Source organism: Anneissia japonica, unplaced genomic scaffold (genome assembly GCF_011630105.1).
Source record: "Anneissia japonica isolate Jap-2015-1 unplaced genomic scaffold, ASM1163010v1 scaffold287704_len1198815_cov201, whole genome shotgun sequence".
NCBI lineage: Eukaryota > Metazoa > Echinodermata > Crinoidea > Comatulida > Comatulidae > Anneissia > Anneissia japonica.
The window spans coordinates 89015-117005 of NW_022731578.1; the positions used below are offsets into that span (position 1 = coordinate 89015).

Genomic DNA, 27991 nt, shown 5'->3' on the forward strand with positions numbered 1-27991 from the left:
AACAAAATATTACTTTACTGAAGCCAAAATTACCTGTGCACACTGCGAAGTATTCATTTAAAGGGATTTCCGAATGAGAGCATGACCATAAATTCCCAAAACCAGTGTTATTATTCTTTTAGATTGCGAATCCATGTGAATAGTGCCTCCAATCATCAAAAAGAGAAATTGCGGTGATTGTCATCGCCGCAATTTGGTTCGTAAAACTCAAGAGTTCGTAAATGGGAGGTTCGTAATTGGGAGATGTTGCTGTATTCCAAATAAGGTTTTAGAGAAAAGGGCATCTTAATTCAGTGGGTGTTTATTTAAAGCAGGGCGTTTATTTGAATAAATACGGTAATTAATGATTTACATTAAAGTACCGTACAGTATGCAATGCTAATCAGTACTGGATATTTTTTTTCCCTTTTAGATGATCTTAACAGAAGTTTACTTTGATGGTTTCCATCGTTCCTTCACGAATAAACAGCCGCTGAGAGAGATACATGACGGTGATAGTATATACGCCATTGAGATACCTCACAACCCGCAAGACTTGGCCAACGCCACCAACGTTGTTCCGTTTGTTCATGTCCATTCATTCCGTCAAGCCCACGATGTCATTAAATTTGTGTTTGTAAATCAACAAGGGACTGGTGTTGGTGGAAGAAGGTATCGTTAAATGTTAATAAAGATAATTTAAGATTACAAACTCTTGCCCTGTTGCGCCATATCTGTGTACAGAAAAAATAATGGCTCGTGATTCACCAAACAAGGCCTAGCATCATAAGCCTTGCAGTGTGTACTATTTAATTATAAGTGTTGAATTATAATAATTATAATTTGCATCCAGAATATACAGTATAGTCAACATAATTGAAGTGGAATGTATTACAACTTCTTTTTTTTCTGTCAAATATAATTATGATTGCAAAATTATAATACTTGTTAATATTTTCCCAGACTGAGATCTATATTAGATTTATTCTTTAAGTTCAAGGGACTTGTTTCCTAGGAGCTCTTTTTAATTGTTTTGATGAAAAAGAATTAGTCTATTAGATAATTTTTTTTCTAGGCACAGTGACAAACTTCCATGTACGGTAGGCAAAGCTGTCAAAGGTGGAATAAACAACTTCTGGGAAATATGGTTAAATGAGTTTTCGTAGTATACCTAATTTTATGTTGTTGCAATACCCATCAGGGAGTAAAAACATGCAAATATCTTGAATTTGCTGGAGATAGGTTAGTTTCTTTGAGAATGTTATTGTTCGTATGATGATGTCCCGTTCGTTGGGGACTCCCACAACTCACTGATGCGTGGGTCCCCTGCTTTAGGTCAGACATACATTGGTTTGCGAACCAACCATCTGCTGATTATGATCTTTTTGTTTGGGGAGCCTTTTAGTGTATCCTCTGTTATAGAAGTAGGAATTTTCAGCAAAAAAAAGATGTATTCGTGATTTTTATCCCACTAGCTATATTTGTTTTTTTTTATTCAGAATTAAATAAACAGAAAATAATTACCAATCCAATTACAGAATGGTTTGGATTCCCAACCTTGAGGTCGGGGTTTCAATCACTACATTTCACGTCTGTCCTGGAACAAGGCATTTTATTTGCCTTGCTTCTCTCTACCCAGGAGTAGACCTACTGTAGTACCTAGTTGGGTTGACTGCTCCTGCACTGATACAAGCAGCAACACTTAAAGCATGTTGACTCAATGACCAGGGAAAAGAAGCGCTTTATCAAAGAAAAAGCACAATATAAATGATAATAATAATAAATAAATAAATGAATAAATAATTACATTATGTATGCAACAACTTGAATGAAGCCCAAGTGTGCCCTCAGTTTCTACCTGACGTTAAAAAAAAGTTTGTCAGCTCTTTTTGCAAACTAAGAAAATAAAATTGTAATCATATTTTCTTTGCACCCTCCTTTGAAGTCATAAAAATTTCGCCTTACAGAAAAGTTAAACGGAACCACTACAGTATACAGTAGTTATGATGAAATTAAGTTAGCTTGTATATATCTATAAGACGCCTTAAATTAAGCACTTTGCTACACTTCATTTCTCTTTTTAATCCACTAATCTAATTGTATTCTTTCATTAACATTTTTTTCATTATCAAAGCTGTCACTCGCGTGTAAGTTCATTAACATCACAACAAACAATATTCACAATTAGTAAATTTCATTACACATTTGTTGAATAACGCAACTGGAATGCATAACGCAAGGTCACAAAATCAAATTAGACAGCCGTTTAAACGTGTTTTAATGTTGTGAACTTGTTTTGTTTCATTAAGGTTCGGCTTACCGGTGGCGATAGAGGTTGACAGAGGGGTCACATTCCAACAGCTACAGAAGGTCATACTGAAAGCTTTAGAATGCAATAACATAGAAGACGCCCTAAACCAGGTGAGTTCATATAATTGTCGCCTTCCTTCCAGAGTGTCAATCAAACTTAAACAACTGACCAATCAGAACAGTGCCAGGAATATGCGCGTATCGAACAAACGTGTTGTCCTACAAATGCACTTTATGGGAATTGAAATGCAAAAAATACACTTATCCTATTTTAAAGCTAGATAAATACATGCCCATCCAACATTGTCCACATTTCTGCCCACCCAAATTTAACAATGGTATAGTTCATTTTGGGTGGTTTTTGTCCGAGTGATTATTGTCCTGGGTGGTTTTTTTGTCCTACATTCTCTCCTAGAACCCTATAGATACCCATAGTTTTCCTACTGTAGCCCTCCAATTTCTCCTAAGGTGTCCTTAGCATTCACAGAGCCCAGCCTAAAAACCAACAAGCTTAGCATGACTTGTATGCTAACTCATTTTTCTACAGTAAAAAATATTCCCGGATGTAGCAAAGATAATTGAAGAAGATGTACTGTATATTATGATGCATCCAGCAGTTTTCTTTGCATAATCTGCCCATCAACTTAATATTCAATAAATCATTAAAATATGATATCCTTGTATCTCTTTTGTTTCCAACAAATTATTCCTCCTTTGTATTCAATTCTCAATGATTTATTTATTTTTAAAATAGACATTTATAGAATTCAATAGTATTGTACTCTATGTACTTTATAATGTATTATATATTTATTATTCATTACTATTTATTTTATGTTGCATTTATTATTCCATAGATACATTTTCTAGGTTGCTAACAAATTTAATTAAAATTCTTTGTGTATTTAAAACTGTTAGTAGCTTTTGATTAAAATTTAGAATATTGTTTTGCCATTTATAAAAAAATATTCAAAATGCCTTTTTGCATCTGAATAGTATTACATTGTATTTTATTACTATTTATTTATTTTTTATTTATATTATATTACATTTATTATTTCTTATTAGCTAATACTATAGATATATCTTCAATGTTGTTAAAAACAATAAATAAAGAAAAATACATTTATTTGTGTATATTGTTATTAGCTTTTATTAAAATTAGAATATATTTTTTTAGATTAAACAAAATATTTAAAATCTTAAAATCATGTTTTTAGAAAGTTTTAAGTTTATATTCCTTGAAGATAAAACATTAAATTAAATACTTTAACTTTTAAAATAAAATACAATATACTTTTATTCACAACTAAAATAAAATCAGTTGAATTTTCACATACGCAGAAAATGTCTAAAAAGTTAAATATCAAAACATTGTATACATGACAACTAAAATATTTACATTTTACAATCAGGCTGTTCAAAAACACAAATGAGAATCCAAAGTTATCATTATTATAGTTGATATTATTATCATTCCACTTCATCATCATGTTCCACTTAAGGTAGATTTTATTGTTTATTATTATTATTATTATTATTATTATTATTATTATTATTATTATTATTATTGTTTATTATTATTATTATTATTATTATTATTTCTTTTTATTATTATTAAATGTTATTATTATGATTATTATTATGATTATTTTTATTATTAAATATTATTGTTGTTATTATTTTATTAAATATTATTGTTATTATTATTCTTATTATCATTATTATTATTATTGTTTATTATTATTATTATTATTATTATTATTTCTTTTTATTATTATTATTAAATGTTATTATTATTATGATGATTATTATTATTATTATTATTTTTATTATTAAATATTATTGTTATTATTATTTTATTAAATATTATTGTTATTGTTATTATTATTGTTGTTGTTTTTATTGTTTTTATTATTAAATATTATTGTTATCATTATTATTATTATTTTTATTTTTAAATCTTATTGTTATTGTTATTATTTTTATTAAATATTATTGTTATTATTATTTATTGTTATTGTTATTATTATTATTATTATTATTATTATTATAATTTTTCTTAGCATCATCAATTGGTCTTTCAGCAATAATTGTTTCATTTATTCATCCTCTCATTGATTTTAATAGGTGAATTATCTTTGTTCTCATTTATTCATTTGATTATTAATAATCAACCCATTCATTGATAATTTTGTCATTGATTTGTCTTGCCATTAAGTAATCTACGAAGCCCTTTCCGAGAGCCAACATGTCGCTGCTTTTGATTCAATAACTTAAAATAATTGCAAATGCTCTGTACACAGCATACAAAGGTTGTAGCTTTCGGATATATTATTAAGATACCTAGAGACAGGCATATTTATTTATGGTTGAGTGTAATATATCATATATTACTGGCTAAACAGCTTCCTATTCTAAAATGCCTATCATTGCATTAACATTATCATTAGATCAACAATATACTACCATCATATACTACCACTATTACTATAACATCCACCATCATCATCATAAAATCTATCCTTATCATCATAATGATTAGATCTATTATTACCATCACCAGTATATTAATGATCATCACCAGTATCATGAGTATAACACCATTACTATAACATCCACTATTATCATCATGAAATCTATCATCATCATCATCATCATGATTATCTATTATTACCATCATCAGTATATTGATGATCATCACCAGTATCATGAGCATAACACCACTATTACTATAACATCCACTATCGTCATCATCATGAAATCTATCCTCATCATCATCATTATCTATTATTACCATCATCAATATATTGATGATCATCACCAGTATCATGATTATAACACCATTATTATTATTTATGGTTGAGTGTAATATATCATATTTTACTGGCTAAACAGCTTCCTATTCTAAAATGCCTACCATTGCATTAACATTATCATTAGATCAACAATATACTACCATCATTAGCACCACCACTATTACTATAACATCCACCATCATCATCATGAAATCTATCCTCATCATCATCATGATTATCTATTATTACCATCATCAGTATATTGATGATCATCACCAGTATCATGAGCATAACACCACCATTACTATAACATCCACTATCGTCATCATCATGAAATCTATCCTCATCATCATCATTATCTATTATTACCATCATCAATTGATGATCATCACCAGTATCATGAGCATAACACCATTACTATAACATTCACTATCATCATCATGAAAACTATCATCATCATCATCATGATTATCTATTGTTACCATCATCAGTATATTGATGATTATCACCAGTATCGTGAGTATAACACCATTACTTTATTACCATTATAATTATACCCACAACTATACCCATTTTGATGTTTTTCATTCTGTGCTTTGCCTTTTTCCTTTCAATTTTTCTTTTAAATGATTATGATGTATAATGTAATTTGTTTTTTTTTTTTGGTGATGTTTAATTAAAGAAAAAAAAGAATAAAGAAATAAAAACAAACAAACAAATACATACACACAGCCACCATCATTATTATCATCATCACTATCATAATGATTATCACTATACTACCACTATCATTATCCCCACTACAATCTTCATCATTATCTGGGATGGGAACCACTTGATAGTAGATTTAGTTCGCTTTTTGGTTTCCTCTCTCCTCTGTTGTTCTCCTGTCCGTTTTAATTGTACTTGTATATATTTGTATTTGTTGAGAGAAATAAATGAAATGAAAAATTATCATCATCGTGATCATTAACATTGTTAACTTTATTAATATTCAGTGCCACTATCATTGACGTTATTACAATCATTATCATAATTATCACCATCATTATCATCATCAATGTTATTATCTTCAGTATTATCATTATCATCATAATATTTATCACCAATATCATCTTCAATACCATCATTTAGTTACCAGTATTTTAAATGTTGTATAAAATAATATATTTAAACTATTAGCATTTATTTTAGTCATACTTTGGGTAATTTATTTATTTATCATTATTTTTTTTTGCTGTTCGAGAATCTTTGATTTTAGGGAGTACAGTATATTCACCACAAACTCTGTCTGTTTGCCATTTGTGATAGTAAACATACATCCTTGTTTGTTTTTTATAGTAACCAAGGTTTAGACATGCAGATGAGATGCTCTGCAAAGGCATTGTGTATTTTAGGTTTATTATACAGTAAATTCAATGTGCAGTACATTAATGTAAAGAACATCAAGTTAAAAATAGCACAGCAATAGATTGAAAGAGATTACATTGTCAATGTTATTACTGAACACATTAAGACTATTAAATAATGCACAGATGAAGGTGCATACGTAGATAACCACATTCTGATAGGCCTACATCATAATGATACATGTCAAACTGTAACAAAGCCTGCGTGGGAAATGTGTCCTTCGCGCAAAAATAAGGCCTAGAAATCCATCCGTGTATTTTGGAAAATAAAGGCCGATTTCTGTTTTCTTTCAACTAAGGCTGAAACATGAGAATAAGCCACTTTTACAACGATGCAAGCTGAGGTATCTATGCATGGCCAGTTAAGAATGGACAGCATGAACTCCTGACCTCGAGGTCCGGAATTCAAACAGATCACGCTGCGTAATCCGCCTTCCCTATATAACTAATATTATATTTAACTACATACTAATATTTATATATTATTATTAATATAACAAATTTATTTATGCTGTAGTTATTATTCTGCGCATCTATTTTCCTAACAATTTTTTTTATGTATCGTCTGCGCAAAGAAAATACTTATAATGCAACTGAGCATTTGGCTGATAGGTTATGGTCCTGCTTCCTGCATACAGTAATAAAGACCCTGTTTCAAATCTAATTACTGTACAGTAATTTGTGGTATTAATTTGGCTGTGATTATTCGGCTCCTTGACAACCACCACATGAAAGTTAAGTAGGATGGAACAATGTATGTTTCCTTTTGCACTTTTTTTTTATTTGCCAATAATTTCCTTTATTTTTTTCCTCCTCATAGAAGCTTATAAAAGCAACATTTTGCCTAATGAAACAGCAAATTTATTTTTGTCTGTCCTCCGGCGATCTTAAAAAAAAAAAAATTTCTTGTAAACATGGTATAAAATAAGTCTTACCTTATAAATAGATAACTTTAGCATTCTAATGTTCATGCAAGAATGGTGTACAGTACACCTTCAAGGTGCTTCAGACGTATTAACATCTTCCCCGTGGGAATTGAGCTAACACGTTTAGCGGCATGATTGCCTATTCCTTGTGGATTAACCTGCGGTATAGCGACTAAACTGTATTCACTTGATTATCTTCTCAAGTTCATATTTTATAAGGTCACGCGTCAACGGATATTACAGTATGTAAATTTTGCACTTTTAAAATTTTTTTAAATATTGAAATAGAAATGTCGTAAATGCTTGCGGTACACCACGTAGATAGTTTTGAAAAAAACTGTTTTTGTTGAGAATGTCTGCTTTTTTTTTTCATCATCAGGATAATATATTTTCAAAAATATCAGGTACTGTGCTGCATGCAAGCATTTAAGGCAATATTTTACCATGCAATAATAATTATAAATTAGAAAAACTAAAATTTTAAAATGATTATATAATTATCTATATATTTTAAAGTTTAATTCTACAGTATAGAAAAACTAAAATTTTAAAATGATTATATAATTATCTATATATTTTAAAGTTTCATTCTACGGTATATTGAATGTGAGGTATTTTAGTGTGTATGGTTTATGTAGATAGGTATGTGGTTTGAGTGAAAATAATAATAATAATAATAATAATAATAATAACTTTATTGTTTCTTTTTTGTAACAACAGAGGCATATTAATAATAATATATATAATATTATATAATATATAATATAATAATGTATAATATATAATGTAATATATAATATATTACATAATATAATATATAATATAATATATATTTATAATATATAATAATATATTGTGTATTATGTTGTTGTATTATGGTATTGCAGACCTGAATAATATGCATATAAATGGTTTACCTATATTTGTCTACTAATTGCAACAGGTGCTGTTGTGTTTTTAATACTATTTACTATATTATTGTTAATATATAATATAATAATATATATATAATATAATATATATATATATATAATATAATATACAGTATAACATAATATATGGTATATAATAATATATAGTGTATTATGTTAATCTATGTACTGTAGACCTGAATAATATGCATGTATATTGGTACCTATTTATTGCAACAGATGCTGTTGTGTTTTTAATACTGTTTATTCCAATTCAGTGTTCTGTTACTACTGTATGTTAATAAACCAGAATGAATGACAAATTTCACATGTGTACAAAAGCTGGTCATAGACTGCGCCAGCTGATTGTCGTCAGACAAATCCGTCTCCTCTCTGTGTTAGCTCTGGAATTCAATAAAATTTTAATCTTCCAATGATGATACAACAGAAAACAAGGTTTGCTAACATACAAACCCTTGTACTGTATTCTTAAAATTTAATTCATGGCATATAACGTGTAGATTTTTAATGTCAGGGATGTAGTTACGACTGGCAGAAGAGGGCGGGGCCATCCAGCCTTGAAGTTTTCCACCCAGTCTGAAGCAAATTTCACTGTCCTCCACCCACCTTTATTAACTCTCTTGCCCAACCCTAAAATTCACTCCTATTTTTTAGAGGTAATAATAATAATGGACATTTATAAGGCGCCGATATCTGCATGGTGCGCTCATGGTGCTAGAGCCAAGCAAGACAGAAAAAATACGAGCGTTATCACCCACCCTCCCTGAAAATGGCTACTACACAGTTATACAGTGTCTGTTCATTGACTAGTAATCAAATTTAGCATTTTTGTAGTAATGTGTTTGGGATTACTGTACCGCAAAGCTAAAACTTGATTCAATATGTGTTTTTGCCATGCAAACCTTCAAATAATCGATTCTTAAGCCCAGGCCTAACTATAAGATTTTATTTGACAAGAAAGTGTGGCTTGTCTAAGTATGGTCATGATGACATCATATCATGACCATATATAAGCACATCATGACTATATTTGGGCATACACATGTTTTTTGTTGTTATGAAAATTTGATAATCTGGACAGACTTTTACAAAGGTTGTTCGAAGGTTTGCACGGCAAGTACACACATTGAATCAGTTGTTTAAAGCTTTTCATGGCTTAGAAGTTTAATTAACAAATTTTTAGAAACAAAGGGCCATTGATATGCCAACAGTGAACTTAATCACTTTCTTAAAGATGTATTGTCCCATGCTAAATACCAAAAAAATCATAAAAATATTTTTTGAAATTAACTTACCCATTTTGAAGTAACATAAAAGGTATCAACTTGAACATAGAAATTAGTGTATTTAAAAAATGTCTACACATCAGTTTACAGCGAAAAATTATAGAAACACTTCCAGTCACTGGAAGTGTTTTATTATTTTTATTATAATTTTTTGGTTTAAAAATCAGGGTACATATTTTTTAAGTTAAATAATTTTTATGCACAAGTTAATAATTTGTATGCTATTGCAATATGAGCAAGTATATTTCATAATTATTTTTTATGATTTTTTGACATTAGCAAGGGACATCTTTAAGTAGCAATCTCTCCAAAAGCCAAACGATACCCTCAAAGTATCATTATTATATGTTTATTTGTTGGTTGAGAAAAAAATCCTGTATCACCATTCCGCTAAGCTGCACCCCTTGGATATTGTTGGTAGGATCCCTCAACAAAGGATGCCTAAATGGTTGTACGTAAAAACAGGCGTTTCTGGAACATGTGTGTGTTTGTAGGACCAGCGCGTAACCTTAGCAATGTTCTGATTTGTCAGTTATTAATAATCGACACGCTCATAGGAAGGTCCATTGAACTATTGTAGGTTAGGATGCTCGGGCATGCATATTATTAGCAAGAAGGTACATTACAACACCATTCATACTGTAGATTGATAACAGATGAAAATCCAGTGGAGTGGGTGCGGTTCATGGGGGCCATGTGCAAACAAATTTTACAATTGCAAAACTGAATGCTGGACATGTTGTGTTAAGGGATGATTAGAAAGTATTACAAGGATAGACATGCATGAGACCTGTATAAGCTCCTTAAGTAGGAAAATAAAAAAAAGGCATTCATAAACGAAAATTAATGGTTTAAAAAATGTTTACAGCTATTAATGCTGTTTAGAGCTAATGTGAAGTACTTATGTCCAGGATGTGGAAATATAATTAAGTATGATAGATTAGTACATACAATACTTTCTGTTTTTACAATAAATCTCAAGTGATTAGACATCAGAATATCATTTATCACACCATTAGTTTGAATAAAAAAAGAAATGAAATAGCACATTAAAAAGTCGTTTTTGAAATTATATCTTTCTATGAGCAGCACAGTGCAGTGTACAACATATAGTGTAGAATAGTGTAGCGTAGAATAATGTAGCGTAGCATAATGCATTGTCAGCAATTTAGGCTCATCTCATTCGCTTGTTACACATGCTCATTTATTTTGCACAGACTTTCCAAGATGTTTCCCCCCCCCCCCCAACTGGGAAGAAAAAAACCACAATTCGTCGGGAAGAGAAAAATTTATTTTCTACATATCCTTTGAAACCCCTAAATTGTCATATATTTCGAGGGCTTCTCTCCCTGGAACACTTTCAAGAGATTTTGAGTGATGCCCATCCACATTCACTTTTTTTTCGTTGGGGACCTCAGACCCCTTGTCAGGAAAATCTTGGCGCAACCATTGGTCCTGTGTAGCATTTTACTGTTGAACCCAGCAGTAAGGTTTTGGCAAAGAACCCTTTGTTATGGATGTTCTCAGTGGGCTCAAATCACTCTCCTAACCCAAGAGTTCATAGGACAAGGGTACCATGGTTGTTAAGATATACAGTTCTTTTGTACTTGTATTTTAATTTAGGGTACCTTGTTCAAGCTGGCAATTATAAATGAATTCGGCAACCGATGTTACATTCTATCAGAAGAACTGAGACCACTACATAACTCAATTGTTAATAAGTACGTATGAATTAATTTTACAATTCTAATTTGTATTAATACTAATAGTAGTAGTATTTTAATTTGAAATGGATCTGCATGGTTTTTTTTTTCATATTATTAAAGGAGAGCTACATTATGGTACTTGTGTAAGGAATGCATTAATGGATTACAAAAAATGTTCACTATTTATCAAGTTATTCGACTAATATTGTTGACACATAAGCAAAAAATGTACATACCATGATATTATGAAATTAGATAGTATTTTTAATGAGTGCAGGAAATTCTTGAAATAGGTAACACCAAAGCCAAGCTGAAGAACTGTTAGTCAATTTTATTTTATCTTTTGTCATCTCATTCAAGCTTGGGGTGGGGTGGGGGAGGGCTTGCATCTTTAAATAAAAGCTCACACACTTCAAAGCTCCCCCATTGCAATTTGCTGAGCCAAAAAATTAATAAAAATCACTTCATAAAAACACTTAAATTTTTTGCCAGCTAACTCCCCCTTACTTAATCATCAATCTCCTGCTTAACATTCACACATGTGCCTCCCCCATCTGTACACGCATCAGTCCCCACCTAATCAACACTCCTGGGCATATCCCACTGGTTTTTAGTTATGAGAAAAAAACATTTCTCGTCTGACAGGATTTGAACCCAGAATTCTAGGATTGAATGGAAAATTATGTAAATCACCAAGCTAGAGCGCCACGCTTTAGATAAAGAGGTCAAGTATTAGGACACGGTACCTATATGTGATTGTTGGTGTTGTTAAATCCATTTCCATATTATCAATTTTCTTGATTTTCAGGATGTTGCAGTTGTCAGAAACACAGGGAGAGCCATGCCATGTGAAGGCAGTTATTGAGTGGGACAAGGACTTGAGGACGAGGCAAGCACATTTGAATTATAAATAGTAGTAATAATTAATCTGTGAGTGGTAGCCACTATGTATGTGCTGTACCACGTTTTACATCCATGCTTCCCAAAATGTGGGTCGGCAAAATTTTCCCACTGCGAATAGGGACGTTAATAAATCTCTGATTGAAGGGGAGGAGACAGCCACCTCCTTCTCCCTAAATTTAAAAAAAAAAAAAAAAAAATTGTAATCAAATTTAAATCTAAGAGTGCTATTTCCAGCCGCCTAGTGGTGTCATAATCTTAAAATATTTACCTCAAGCCCACTGTAAATGGATGGACTCTCCCTGGACTCCCTGTATGCCAAATTCTTGGATCCACCACAGATAAATAGTAATGAAAATATTAATAATAATAATAATAATACACATTTTTAAAGCGCCTATTAAAGCAAACAAAAACAAGCTTGTCATCGGCGCTGGAAGATGTTAAAAAGAAGTTGATCCATTTGAAGAGGAAGGATTTAAGACTGGATTTGAATTATTCCTGATCAGAGATACGTAATTGTGGGGTTCAGAGAGTTTCAGAATTTAGGAGCAGAAAAATCGATGTAATACCAATGTTGAGTATTCATTTTTAAAACATGAACATCAAATATCCGGGATCCAATGAAAGTCGCTGTGCAATTTACTACCAAATTATTAGATGGGTCGCGGCTAGTGTGGAAAATCGCAACTTGGGTCCCAGAGTTTCGGAAGCAGGGTTTTACGTAACTTGGTGCCTCATTAAATTCCATCCAATGCTCTCCATTCGTTTCAGATTAGAATGAATCAAGATATTTACGTTGTTTGTCCCATGTGCAATATGTACTGTGTACATGGTAAATAAACCCAGTACCCTTTTTTTTCAAAAGAGTAGAGAATTGTCTCCCTGTGTACCTTTAAATTCACCATTAAGTTTTTGCTATTGTTTATTTATTATATTTTTCCGCATAAAAATTAAAAAACAAATATTAACAATCAATAAAAAACAAGAATGATTTCAGCATTTTATTTTTTTTCCATATTGATACACATTGCACAGTCTTCTTGTGGTAGATACAGATGGCAATATTCTTTATTAACATAACAAAGGGCATTAAACCAGGTTGTTCTCTTGGCAGGATGTTACAGCGTAAACAAATAATTAAATAAAACATGCATAATAATGAAGCAGTATTTTATTTGACATGTGACATACCTAAATGGTAATGATGACATCATATCATGACCATATATAAGCATGTCATGACTATATATGGGCGATTGATTCATTTTAACATAAAGGTAAATCAATTTAATTTTGTTTTTGTGCGTAGGTTTTCTCAGTGGGTGTTGTCTATCTACATCGAGGAACATGAAAGTGTTAAAGCAGAGAGACTTGCTCATCAGAAACCAATCGGAGCAAATCTGTTTGACTGCTTCGATCTGTACACTAAGGAGGAGATGGTGAGTTTAATGTTGTGTTAAGCACATGGCACATTGATTGTGGTTCCATCTTTCAAACTGGAGGTCAAGGGTTCAAGTTGCACATAATTACAAGCAACTATATATCTAAAGCCGGGCATGCATGGTGTTGGCAATTGGCTGTCGCAATTCCACATGGAAAGTAACGTGATGAGGCATGCACAAAGCTCGTTTTTTTTTTTCATTTACAATAGTCTCAGAATATCACTGATGCATACATCGTTGTAGTGGCAAGTCACTCTTTGGATGAGAATGAAATAACAAAAAATATACATGTGATGATTATGATGATGATCAATGGTCTTAACCCTTTCCATTCGTATGGCGTCGCGACGACACCCTCTTTGACCATACTTTATAGCGAGGGGCGTCGTACGTACGCTCAGTATAGATTTAATAATAATTTTTTTTATGACTAGGCTGCCCTCTATGGGATTGTTTGAGAGTGATGTAGGAGTATTTCTGTAGAGGGCCTCCTGTATTCAGACCAAATAAAATGCCTGCGCCCAGTAAAAACCAGACAATTAGTGTAGATGATGTAATTTCTCAGCTTTGGTACAGCCTCAGGCAATGGTAATGGGGCAGACTGGAAAGGGTTAAATTGCGGGCAAACGATGCAGTGATGTTTGGTTTATCTGCTCAGTCTGTTCACTCAGCATTCAAACAGTCTCTTGGTTACAATAGGTTGCTTTTTTTATAATTTTTATCATCTTTTTAAGCGCATTGAGACTTCGGTATAATGTGCTATATCAAGTCCACTACATTACATTACATGATAAGCATTGATTTGTGATGGTAGTGATAATTATTTTTGATGGTTGTGATAATTATTTGTGATGGTAATGATTGGTGGTGATGATAATTAGCAAATTTGTAGTTTGAAGTGCACATGCCCGTATCCAAGGTCAATCGGCATAAGCCGTGTGTATGTTTGTTTATTCTGATTGACCTTCATATGGGAATGGGCAGTTTGAACTACGAATTGGCTTGTTATAACAATAATAATAAAAAGATGATGAATATGATTGATATCATCATAATTTTGACGGACATAATGTGATGACTCAAGAATTAGCATGATTTTGTTATGTACATATAATTGTTTTTTCCTAGCTTGGAGATGATGATGACGCTTGGCATTGTTCACATTGTAAGAAACTACAGCAAGGAACCAAAAAGAAACTTGGATTATGGTCTCTACCCGATATCCTTATTCTACACTTGAAAAGATTCCAACAAGTAAGTCAAAAGTCATCCTTAGCGAGTGCTATCGGTTAGCAAGTTGAGCATGTTTATATCGCTAACCAATCACACTGCACATTTCCAATTTCCAGTTTCCTATTGGCTAGTGATCCTTCTTCTTTTTTGATATCTGGATCAGGGATTTTCTTGTGTGAACGCAGGGATGAGCGCGTATGTTATTTATTTTGATCCTGCTAACCGTTAGCTGGTGTGTTGCCATGGCCTGTATCTTTTTCCATACCACATTAAAATGTATATAAATTAATAATTCTATATATCTCAGCATCTGTTATTAAACACTTTTTTCATGTTTCAGACTGATTCCACACGAAGCAAACTCAACACACTGGTGCAATTCCCGGTCAGCGGTCTGGATTTATCGCAGTATCAAGAACGCAGGCTTCAACACGGGTCACACACAAACACTCTAAACACACTAACAAGTTGGTCTCCCTGGCGTCAGCACCGGCGACGCTCAATGCAATACAGCGATAGTAATGTGTACGACCTTTATGCTGTCTGTAACCACATGGGAACATTGAGTGGTGGACATTACACTGGTCAGATTTTTATTTATTTATTTATAAAATACCCTATAGTCCTGATTAGAAAACAAAAACAAAAGCCTGAGGATTACCTATAAGTGAATTTAACTATATAAAAGGTTCCTCAGAACACATTGAAGAAATAGGCAATTCATTATATAAACAAACATTAGGCAAGTAAAATTGAAAGGCAAAACAAAATTTACTTCTTCTTTTATCCCATATCTTAATCAGTGATTATTATAAATGATATTTTGATATGTTACTCACCATATATTACAAGGTTTTTGAAAAAAAAAATAAAATTGTCTCACTTGGCATTTCCACACAAAGACACTTCAACTACCGTATTGCATAAAACACACCCTTCTGTCCCCAATTTTAGGCTAGAGTAAGAATTGCGTTGAAAAGGAAGAGTAAGATAAAAATACATATATGGAAAACTCAAATTACAAATTTTAGTCAAAATGTTATGCAATGTTGTACTGTGCTGTGTATCATTCATTAAAATATAATTATATTTTGGAATATATTTTGTAGCTTTTTGCAAGAATCCAACAGACAACCAGTGGTATAACTTTGACGACACAAAGGTGACACCAGTCCAAGATGACAAGGTGATAACAAAGGCCGCTTACATTCTGTTCTACCATCGCCGATGCCTCTCAAACGGTAGCGTCAGCTCTGGCAGCTCTACAAGTTCATCGACCTCAGAGCATTGGGTGTATCGAACGCCTGCGGCTAAGGCCAATGGTTATAAGCATGCAAACTCTCAAGGGAGTTCTCAAGATGAGGAGATGCTGAGTGAAGCTGGTGAGTAGGACTCAAATAGAGTGCTCCCTCTAGTAGCGTATATATATGCGACATGTCCCCACGAAAACAATCACTGCCACCCAACAAAATAATTTTGAGAAAATCAATTATTAATTTGTTGGACTTGAATTTATATCAGTATAAGTTTGATCAATTGACTGCATTGTCTTCATTAATTAACTGTGATAGATTAGACCAGTGGTACCCAACCTTTTTGCATTCGCGGACCCCTCTGGACATGCCAAAATCTTCACGAACTCCCATTTCCACAGTCCAAAGAGTACTCATTGTCCAAATTACTACATCTTGGGTACAGACAGTAAATTTTACAAATAGGGCACTTACACAACCTCACCCCCACCCTGGTTGGGACTGAGGTAGGAAATGTTTATGTTTATTTCAATTGTAGATGGCCGGAAATTACTCTGTCAGACTCAAAATTTGAATGATTCTGTTATCCTCATTTACTTTTAATTTTTTGGGGGTTTTTTTTCAAATTTAGGGTTGCCTCCTGATTTTTAAAATTTATTCAATATTCTGGTAAAAGCAATAAAAGAGAAAACATGGAAATAAGATGTACATTACCTGAGGATTGCCACTATCAAGTGGCTCTCGTATACTGAATATCTACATAGAGAATACATTAAAAAGTAATTTAGAGGATACTATCAGATCACCAATAAAATATTGGAATTAAAATATAATGCCAATTAAAATAATTTACAGAGAACTAAATCATGCCTGTCAAAGGTATTTCATTATTGTCAAGGCATGGTCACACTATTGTGAGGCAAGAAAAATTATGAAATCATGAATAAGTTGTTCTAATAATCTGGTGGACCCCCAAAATGTTTGGGTGTGGACCTCCATATTTTTTGCGGACCCCTTTGACTTTGCGGACCCACAATTATTCCCAGGTTGGGAACCACTGTATTAGACAAAAATGTAACCACAAATGAAAAATAAAATTTACAGTTTTTTAACATTTTTTGAAGCATATGCATTTTCTGGCTGGTCACTAAGCACTGTACATTCAAATTATTAAACCAAATAAGTTACATACCATTTTCTGATTTCTTTTCTCATTTTCTTTGCAGAGGCAACTGAGAAGGACTCAAAGAAGAGATTAACCTTAAGTCGGTTACAACGTTCTCTTAGCATGCGTCTGACGTTACGGAAAACCAAGAAGAGAACAGCAAACAAGCCATCGACACCAACGACTGCAGAAGTGGCAACAGAAACAGATTCAACAACACCAACAACAGACACAAGTAAACCTCCAGAATCAAGTGTATAAATGTAGGGTTTATGTCCATGTTTTTAAACAATATAAATTACCTTACATAAGTCATCCCCAATATGGTTTTTAGATAGCTAATCTTAGCTTTACTTGATGTTCTTCATCGCTTTTTGTATTACTACAGCTGATAATAAGTTATGTAAGTCTAAGTTAAGAATAAGTATTATAAATATACAACTAAAAAGGTGTCTGCTTTAATAATTTGCTCCACTGAAAAAAAAAGTAGCCATAGAGGGTCCACTAACATTTTGGTAGATTTCAGGTAAACAATCCGTGAGAAAAGATGATTACAGTTACTTCTAACTGACTGAGTGTTGCAACTCGGTTTAAGTTGATTATCTGAATTTCTCTTAACTCGATCAGATGGTCTGCAAAGCCACGCCTCTGGATATTGTTGCTAAGTTCCCACAAAATCATGTTTGTGGGACAATACGTTTTGGCAGGCCTGGTCCTGATTGGTCAGTTTGATTGATACTCTGGAAAAGTTCATTCCTATTGGTCTGTATATTATGTAAACAATCATTGGTTACTGGTACATCGGTTAAATAGTTGATGTTAGGTAGCTGGAAAAAGAAGTGTATAAATAAAAGTCAAATCATAATTTAAATTTTTGATAGCATAAATGTGAACAAATTTTATAAAATGTTGAAGAACCTCCCAGTAAAACTACCAATGATAATGATATTTAAAAATACTACCAGAAGAGATCTTTCGTAACTTATTTGCAATATCTGTAAATCTTTAATAATTTTATTCAAATTGATGATTAAAAAAATATAAAAAGTAAACTGCTTTTAATTTTAAAAGAAAAAAAAACTTTTTAAATGAAACTCACTCCTTGTGTTAAGTAAAGGCAATAGTTAATTTAAAAATGATAATCATTATAGAATGATTGGATGATAAGAAACTGTGTTTGATTGGCTTAATAAAAGCTAGGTTTGTATATTGTATTATATAATGTTGATAATTGTAAGTTTTAAATTTAAAAAATGTACCAAAACATATATCCTGAATTATGTATAATAATTTTACTTAGGAAACTGGAGGATTTTATACAAGTGGATTAGGCTATGTCTGTATATTTGTACAAAACTGAGGTCTATTTTAGGGATGGTAGTATATATTTTTTGATTTTGATTTCACTTCTTCGGTTGTCCATAAAAAGTTGGTGATTGTATTCCATGTGTATTTGTATATATGCCATGATTCCTATAGTCCGTTAATACTAGTCACATATTGGTAATCACTACACTAATATTTAAAACCGAAATTTGTAAAAATTTAAGGATAGAAATAATGTTAAAGACAGGGATCCCAAATTTGGAAAAGTCACTTTCGGACATTCTTGAGAGACCACTCCAAATTTTCAGGTGCCAGAGGTGGTCCCGAATTAGAGGGCCAACTGTACTTGCAAACAGTCAGAATTTGCGAGAATTGAGTTAATATCTGGAAGATTGTTGGAAGCAGCTTCCGAGAGTATTCCGCAACTTGTCGCCGTAACTCATGGGAAAATTTGGATCCCTGAAAACATATACCATCTATGTTGACCTAAAAACTCAAATTCAGTACCTGCATTGCTAACTTTGTCTATTTAAAAACATATAAATTATTAATAGAAGATTATTTACAATTAACTGACACACAGGCATTACCCTAAATGTATTTATATGTGGGCATGTTGATGTCATATCATACCATATATGGGCAAATAATGGGTATTGTCATAAAAAATGTGTGTAGTAAAACATCTCTAATTCATCAAAGACAACTGAATTGTTTTTTTCTGTTTAGATAATTAATAATTAAGAGATAATCTGCTTGGTCCATTTATATGCACCTTTCAAGTTTTCACCTCAGATGGTATATGTTATGATTTAATAGTATTTCTTCTGGAAATTGTAAACCAATTTAATCAACTCGTATTAAATTAGGTTATAAGACGTTTATTGGGATGTGTGTGCGTGAACATTAGAAAGCTATAATTATTCTTACTTGTTGCCAAATACAAAAAATGATGCTTATATAATTTTTTTGTTGAGGCATTTCTTTTTAGTAAAGGTTTTTTAAATTGGTTCTACTCTATGGTAGACCAGATTTCATTATTAATGTGTTGGCTACAAAGAATATGAAGCTCTATTTTAGTGATCATAATCTCACATCTCAACATTGTATATCTGATAATAATGTCAGATTCTTAAGTGATCATTTAATTAGATTTGCATTTTTCTGGTCATTTCATGAGCTATCTGTACTGGTTATTGCAATTATTTTGGGTGATGCAGATTCTTGAGACAATCTCGCAGGTTTTTGTGATCATTTCATGAGATGTGGATGCTTAAGTGTGATCATTTCATGAGATGTGGAGGCTTGTGATTATTTTCATGAGATGTATCAACTCTGTAATTTATTATGATCATTTCATAAGTTACATCAACCATACTGTTTTTTGTGATCATTTCTTGAGATGTATCAGTTACTGTATATATATCTTTTTGTGATCATTTCAGAAAATGTGTGGACTCTCGTTGAATGTGCGATCATTATCAAACCCTTTCTGTAATCTTGATGATATATATAAGTAATTTACTAAAGTTCGTCTGATAATGTAGACTTGAGTTTGTAATCATTAGGTCAGGTGTATTAACTCATTCTGTATTACTCTGATCATTTTATCAGATAATCATATGATTAATTTATCAGATGATTATATGATGCTGGATTATCTGACAATTTATATTTTTGTGATCATTTGAATGCATTTTTATTTTTGTATATAACTTAAGATAACTTTTACTTTACTTATTACAGTTTTATTCTTGCGATCAAAAACATCTCGTTTCAAACTTTGTTTATTTTTATTAGCTGCCTAAGAATCTATCTGAATAATGTAATAATTTTCATATCAAACTCAAAGATGGCGCCAGAAAATTCAAGGTCGCTGACAGCAACTGAGATAAGTACATGCAACTCTAGATGCTTAACGGTCAAGAGATTTCCAATAAGGGGGTCTGAAACTCGTGCTACCGTTCCAACCGATCACACCTTGGTGGTATCACCTAATGAGATGTTTCAACAGGTTTTAGTGATAATTATGTTGCGATCTATTTTTACATTTCCGATAATTATCACATGTAATAATAATTAGCCAATGTTTTTGCCAATCATTTTGTCTGGTTGTCTGAAAGTGTATCTTTATAATAATTCGTGTGATTATTACTGTATCATCTCTAAAATGTAGCCAGATTACTATGATTCCCACCTTATTTTTTGAAAACCTGATCTTCTTAAAAAAGTAATTTGCGCTGTTGGTTTAGGAATGCATAAATTAATGTATCTGTATTCATGCGATCATTTCATCAGGTTTTCAGAGTTAATATGTTAATAGCTCAGGTTTAAGTATAAAACCAGCATGAGAAAACAACTCAATATTGTCAAAAACAGTAAATTTGTGAGAATTGTGTAGTCGTTTGATTGTTTTTAATTCACACTATCAAGCTGTATGGGACAAGTTTGTGGAATTTGCCCATATATGGGCATGGTGACGTCATTTTACTTTCATATATGGGCAAGATGATGTCATATACCATATATGGGCAAATAACATGTTGTCACATAAAATTTGGCTTCTGTCTTCAATTGGTGTTCACAAGTTCCATGTAACACGTTTGTGGAAATTTCCCATATATGGGCGTGGTGATGTTGTATCACATTCATATATGGGCATGTTGATATATACCATGGGCACATAACAAGCAGGTATTATCACATACAATTTGATTTCTGTGTTCAATTGTTGACCTCACCACACTTTTAAGTTCCATGTGACATGTTTATGGAAATTGCCCATATATGGGCATAGTGATGTCATATTACATTCATATAATGGGCATGTTGATGTCATATCATTCCATATATGGGGAAATAACAGGTATTATCACATAAAATGTGTTTGTGTGATAGAGCTTAATATCCTAATATTGATTTAGTAAATTGATTTCCTCTCATGTTATATGTAACTGGTTCAGGGTATATCCTTACACAGGTCAGTGTACTATCAGCTAATCATTATGCAAATTGCCTGATGTACTAACATTGATTGTACAGTGTCTCTGATTGGTCAATATTCATAATGCAATAGAAACCCAGTTTTATTGTTTCCATCAATTTTTAGTGATCTAATATTTAGAATTAAGTCTTATTTTTAGTAATCAAATTCTTTGCTGTAATACTTTTAACTAAAAAGGTTGGTCTCATTGAATCATCTTGGGGCATGTCTTCTTTGTGTACCTTGTTACGGTTTTGCTTATTTGCATATGTTCTTTAGGTCATACCTTTTTTCCTGCATGATTCTTCTTTGGTTCTACTCATTAGCTTTTTTAAATGGCAATGACAAGGTGTGTTCCTAGTTTTAATGAGTAATTTTTAAAACAGTCTGCGTTAAGTGTAAATGTTAATCTTGTCGGACCAATCTTGTTATCTCTGGATATTTGGTGGTAGTATTTTTTTAATTGTTTACTATTTTGACATTTTATTCACACTTAATGTATAATTATAAAAAAAATGTTCTTGATGGCAGAACCATACCTGTGACGTTCCATTTAAGATTGTAGTGGATTTTATACCTGGATACAAAAATCAGTAGCCAGTAACCAAAATGTAGAGGGCGGCTTAACTAAACAATGGAGAAACATTGAAACATGTCAGTTTAGCATTAAAGTTTAGATTCCTATCAGAATTTATATATCAGTGAATGTTCAGAGACCATTCAGATGAAGTTCAGTACCTTGATGTTGCTTTGTGTAAAGATTATATAACCATATTGTGTACTAAAGTCAAGTATAGTACTGTACTTAATTTTCATTTAAAAAAAAAACAATTTTGGACATGGTGGAACAGTTAAATTTAAGCCAATTAAAATGGATATAATACTGTTGTAAGGGTAAAATACAACACTTTCAACTCAAAAAGCCTTCTGTATAACAGATTATATTATACGCATGTGATGCAATTAGTTTTTTGGCCTTTCGAGGTTGAAAATTACACCCCAATAATCTGTGGTTTTTTTTTTTACCCAAGACAATGTTGTCTGAGGTTACATTATCCAATCAAGTGCCAATAGTTTGTCTTGTGATTTTTGTCAACATATTGGTGCCAAACCTAAACTTCCTACTTATTTATCTATCCATCAATGGATTCCCGCTGCATTCCTCGTTGTAATACCGGTATTGACACATACATTCAGTGGTGGCACCAGGTAGGTCCGTCACTACGACAAAGTCATCGGACCAAAAATAATATTTTACCTATCCACATAACGTTATTTTGATTGCTTATCACTAATATTATGGTCTGAAAAGAAAATTTGGGCCATGCTATGCCTGAGGCACTGAGTCAGTCCAGGGCTCGTTGAATCTTCCTGAGCATGTGCTAATAACGTATAACTGAATTTTTCCCAGCGCATATCCACTTTTATACTGAACATGCATGTGCAAGATCACAAACTATTTGTAGCCACAGTCGCGTTAAAACCTAGTTCATATTTAAATCAAAGTATGGGCTGCAGCATGATTTTGTAGAGGTACAGTCACCCATTTTCTTACTCAAAATTTATCCAATTTTAACGGCTTAAGGGACATGAGCACACCATGCGTTAAAACTATATCACGTGCGTTGTACTACGGTTGTACGACCTTTGGCCGACAAATCCAACTCATACTGATTATCGGTGGCACTCTGAACAAGTTGTAATTAAAAACGATCTGTTGCATGCGCATTGTGCCATTGCGTTCTCCATAGAATTTCGTCGATCTGCGACGACCGTCGGGCAACGGGAGTGCCTCTCTTTATATGCTTCAGTTTAATAGTTAAATGTAAACTGAGTGGTTGCCTCAATGGGCTGTTCCAGTTGAACTACAGCAGGTTGTTTATTTAAGTGGCTAAAACTTTACTTTGTATATCTAAATCCAAGGAGTTTAGACATATAATACATGATTGTTAAATTATCTTGTACAAAATGTGAATTTATCATTGAAATACTGGATGTATTGTAATCATACTTTTTTTATGTTAAAATTTTAAGGGGATTTTTTTAAATCAATACTGTGTGACACTTAAATTGCGATACACCAAAAAAATCGTACACAACCTGTATTGTTGCATATTAAGCACACATTTGTGGTTAGATGATTACTAAAATAAAGATTATATTTCTGAAAACTTCATGTAGGTAGAGTTACCAAAGTTGTAATTGTATGAGGGCGCCCTACTCTATAGTGTGTGAGGGCACTCTTTTTTGAATAGTAAGAATACTATTGAAATAATTTATTTTACTTTAATTAGATTGATGTGTTGAACAATATCCGGTAGTTTTCTCTGTTGAAGATAAAATGTTTACACTTATTACTTTTATGAGCCAATTCATAGCGGAATTTCGCTTCAAGTTTGTAAAAAAAATATATTAAAATCCTAATATTTATGATTTATCTTAAATTTTCTTGTAAAATGCTTTCTGTTTTTATCAAATATTTGGTACAGAATTCTTTAGAATCACATTTACTTGATGTCCGCATGTCGATTTCATTCCCGAGAAAATACTTTTTGACCTACACTGACCTGAAGTGAGTATTTTCAGATCAAAATAAATTCAAAAAGCTATCAAAATCTTTTTGTTTGTATTTATCATTTTTGTGTGTTGTCATACAGTATTTTTGGAAGTTTGTATTAGTGAGTCATTTGAAAACATATTGAACCATATGTACAATTTAATATACCAAAATTTCGATACAAAATCATCTAATTTATTTGGCGTCCCATACTCGATTTCAAATTTAACTTGCTTGTTGGTGGCGCTGTCCAGAATGAGAAAAAAATTGTAATGATGAACTTGTGGCAAGTCTAAGGGCAGTGGGTGAGGGGACCTAAGACTACATTCTTTAAAAATTATAAGCGAATCAGATAAATTGGTTTGATAATGACCTAAACGAAACATTACATGTAAATTTGTTACTTGTAATTAATCGGAATTTTGTACTTCATAAAATTGACTTCTGCATCTGAGATAAATGTTATTTATTGTTTGTTTGTTTATTTATTTATTTATTTGGATGGTTTTGAATTCAGTAGACAGTTTGTATCATGTGGCATCCTACAATGTTCTCTATATATTATTTAAGATATTTCGTTATTGGCAGCCAATGAACATCGAGCTCAACCACTGTCAGCCAATAAACATCAAGCTCCTCAACTATTAGCCAATCCCATGAATTTTGGGAAAACGCCGAATGTTTTACAATTGTGTAAAAAATGATAATCCAATTCAGCTTTTATGAAGCGAACTAAAATCCTTAATGATGGAACCAAACGGACGCAAATTGATGAGAAATACAACACATTTTAAGAAAAGAACTAAGATTTATTTGTGAACAATTTGCGTCCGTTTGGTTCCATCATTAAGGATTTTAGTTCGGAAGACCTGCCAATTTGTTTGCTTAGGAAGTATGAGAAGATATCCCTACGCTTCATAAAAGCTGAATTGGATTACGGTATCATTTTTTACACAATATATATATATATAGCCAATTTAAAAACAATTAATTCACGCTACATTTAATTAATTTCATATTCAGAATTTTTGCAGGAAGCTTGATGGGTGACAACATTTTTGCCTACAAGAATTAATACATATTGCTAACATTATTTGCGAGGTTTTTGGTGAGGAAAATATTTAAAAACAATTAATTCACGCTATATTTAATTAATTTCATATTCAGAATTTTTTCAGGAAGCTTGATGTGCGACAACATTTTTGGCTATCTATAAATAATTGGTAACTTCTGTTTCACGATCGAGTTCGTACATTTTTCCTGATATTTGTAGATTCTTTGTCTACTTCCTAGAATAGAAAAAATATTGGGAAAAAAAATAGGAACAGAAAAAGAATTATTATGGAGTATCAAAAACATGTATATAAATAAAAAAAATAGTGAGCCCCATCCTGAACATTATCGTATTCAGTTATCGCAATGTATGGACACAACGCTTTCATACCACGGAATGAATGAGGATTAATATTAAATACCGGTACATATAGTATTGGGTAGGCCTAGTTGATCGCAATAGCGTGAACAAATGCTAGCATTCGATTGTCATGGTAAATTAAATATAGGCCTATAAAAGTGTACTATTCGATAGAAATGAATATATCAGGGGCGGATCCAGAGATGTCCAAAAGTGGGGTGGGAGAGGCGAAAGGTGCGGGGGAGAAATTTGGGCCGATCGATACAACAATGTCCTAGGGGGTTCTCTCCCCCCCTAAATCCGCCCCTGTATATACATGCCCATATATACTGTCAATTACCTGAAAGATAATCAATTTAATTCCATGATTGAATAATCATATTTTAGTAAGTTTTAACTTACCATTAAATATCTGAATGAATGGTTTTCCTCTGTCAATTAACAGATAGGCCTAGTTAAATAAGCAGTGCCAGGCTTATATTCTTATTTATATACGCCACATAGACACTAGCGTCAATTAAAGGATTTTGTAGTAAAATGTCCGTAAATGAGGAAAAATTTTTTTAAATGTTGAGGGGGTTCCAACGATTCTGATCGGAGTCTGAAACAAGAGTCCTTGAATAATGTCCCTGGGATTGGGTTCACGGGAAGAATTTTTTACGGTTCAGGATCGACCACGTGCACAATTGGATTGGCTATCAAAATGAATTTGTTTGGATCGGTAAATTAATATTTTTTGTTGACGATGGGGGTCGATGTTAGTATTTGAGAACTCAGGCTACGTGATCAAGGTTATCTGCTTCGGAATAATAAAGAAAATAATAGGCCTAATTATGTTTAGCAATTTTTAAAGCAACTACCACCCAGCATAACTTTGGCTGTCCTTTAAAAAATGATATAGAAAATATTTTTGTCGTGCCGTAACAATTTCCGATTATTCATCAATAAAAGTTGTGTACCAGGTAAAGACAATATATTCTTGGTACTAAATTTCATATAGTATGAAATATATATGTTTGTACATCTTTCCTGTTGTTGTTTATGAGAGTGCAATATTATGGTATGGGCTGTTTTTGTGCTTTGCACTTATTTGCCGCTTCATCACTGGCTACCGTTTTTTTTTTTTTTTTTTTTTTTTTTATTGTCAGTGTAAAGTCTAATTATTAAAATGTATTTTTTTGTTACTTGCATTGTCAGTGTAAATTCTAATTATTAAAATGTAAATATAATTTTTTTGTTAATGGAAAATAAAAACGAACGAATGAATAAACCACAGCTCTTATAATAAATACATCCGTCATGACGCCCTCTTGTGGCGAACAGGATATTATTAGTAAAGGAATCAGACCGCATGTGTTAGAACACCTGTAGCCTGGAATTTTAAATACTGTACATTGGGACTTTTCAAATTCTACGGAACGTGCGTAGTTGCTACCTAAATTTTGCCTAATTATGGACGTTTACGGAAATAAACAAAGACACTACGGAAATTTATCTTTAATCTAGACCCTGAAATAGGCCTACCATTGTTGAAAGTACAGCAGGACAATGATTTTTCATCAGGACATGCTACTCGTCCCTACTACTACTACCTACGGACCCTAGGACTAAACGGCCCGGAGGCCTAGACTTCAGACCTGTCAGATTGATAAATTATTGTAAAACCCAAGAAAAGTGCCCCATAAATCATCAGTTGCTACAGGATATTTTCATTTACAATACTACGGAAGCTAAAAGACATGGCAGAAATGCATATTACTATTATTCTGGAGAAGTTTTGATGATTAAGTGTGCAGAATATTTACTAGGGCCTGGCCTAGGCCTATGCCTACGTCATTTCATCTCTGGTGAGTACTCGTGTTAGCTGTTATTTTTAAGTTGAAAATGGGCAGTAAAATATTTCGCAAGCAGTAGGCTCCCATTTTTTATGCTCTTCCCCCGGCCTTGCTGTAGGCCATAGGCCTAGCTATGATACTAGGCTAGGCCACTGCGTATGCCCCAGGGCCCGTCTAAATGCTGCCATCCAGTGCACCCGTGTTCAACGCATAGTTGCCAACTTTTCCAAAAAAAAATCCGTAAGAACTTGTGTTGCCATGTGCCACTGGCTGGGAGAGGGTGGGGGGAGCAGGGGCTGCTGAGAGCCCCTCGTGGTGGTCCAGTGAGGAGGCAAAGTCTCCCTTGAAGCTCTCACAGTCTGGACATTTTCACTACTGGTTTTATTGATCTTGTCACTAAATTTAGTCAAATATGTATGAAAACCTAAAGGCCAACTCAGACAGCGTCGGCCGACGCAGCCCGACCCGATTTATCGTCGGGGACAGTCTTAAGCCGTCGTGAGAAATATTAAACACGTTTAATATTCTACTACG

The 27991-nt window shown here is 32.6% G+C and overlaps 1 protein-coding gene across 1 annotated transcript in view; it reads left to right on the plus strand.

Moving 5' to 3' along the window:
* The window catches only part of LOC117115392 (ubiquitin carboxyl-terminal hydrolase 31-like), a 46186-nt gene extending 21920 nt beyond the window's left edge, over positions 1-24266 (plus strand). Inside the window, exons 3-11 of the mRNA XM_033259160.1 lie at positions 413-651; positions 2289-2400; positions 11264-11361; positions 12155-12235; positions 13559-13688; positions 14820-14945; positions 15265-15508; positions 16034-16306; positions 17404-24266. Coding sequence (XP_033115051.1) covers positions 413-651; positions 2289-2400; positions 11264-11361; positions 12155-12235; positions 13559-13688; positions 14820-14945; positions 15265-15508; positions 16034-16306; positions 17404-17603 — 1503 coding nt within the window. The 3' untranslated portion in view covers positions 17604-24266. The remainder of the gene's footprint in view (positions 1-412; positions 652-2288; positions 2401-11263; positions 11362-12154; positions 12236-13558; positions 13689-14819; positions 14946-15264; positions 15509-16033; positions 16307-17403) is intronic.
* The last annotated feature ends 3725 nt before the right edge of the window (positions 24267-27991 follow it).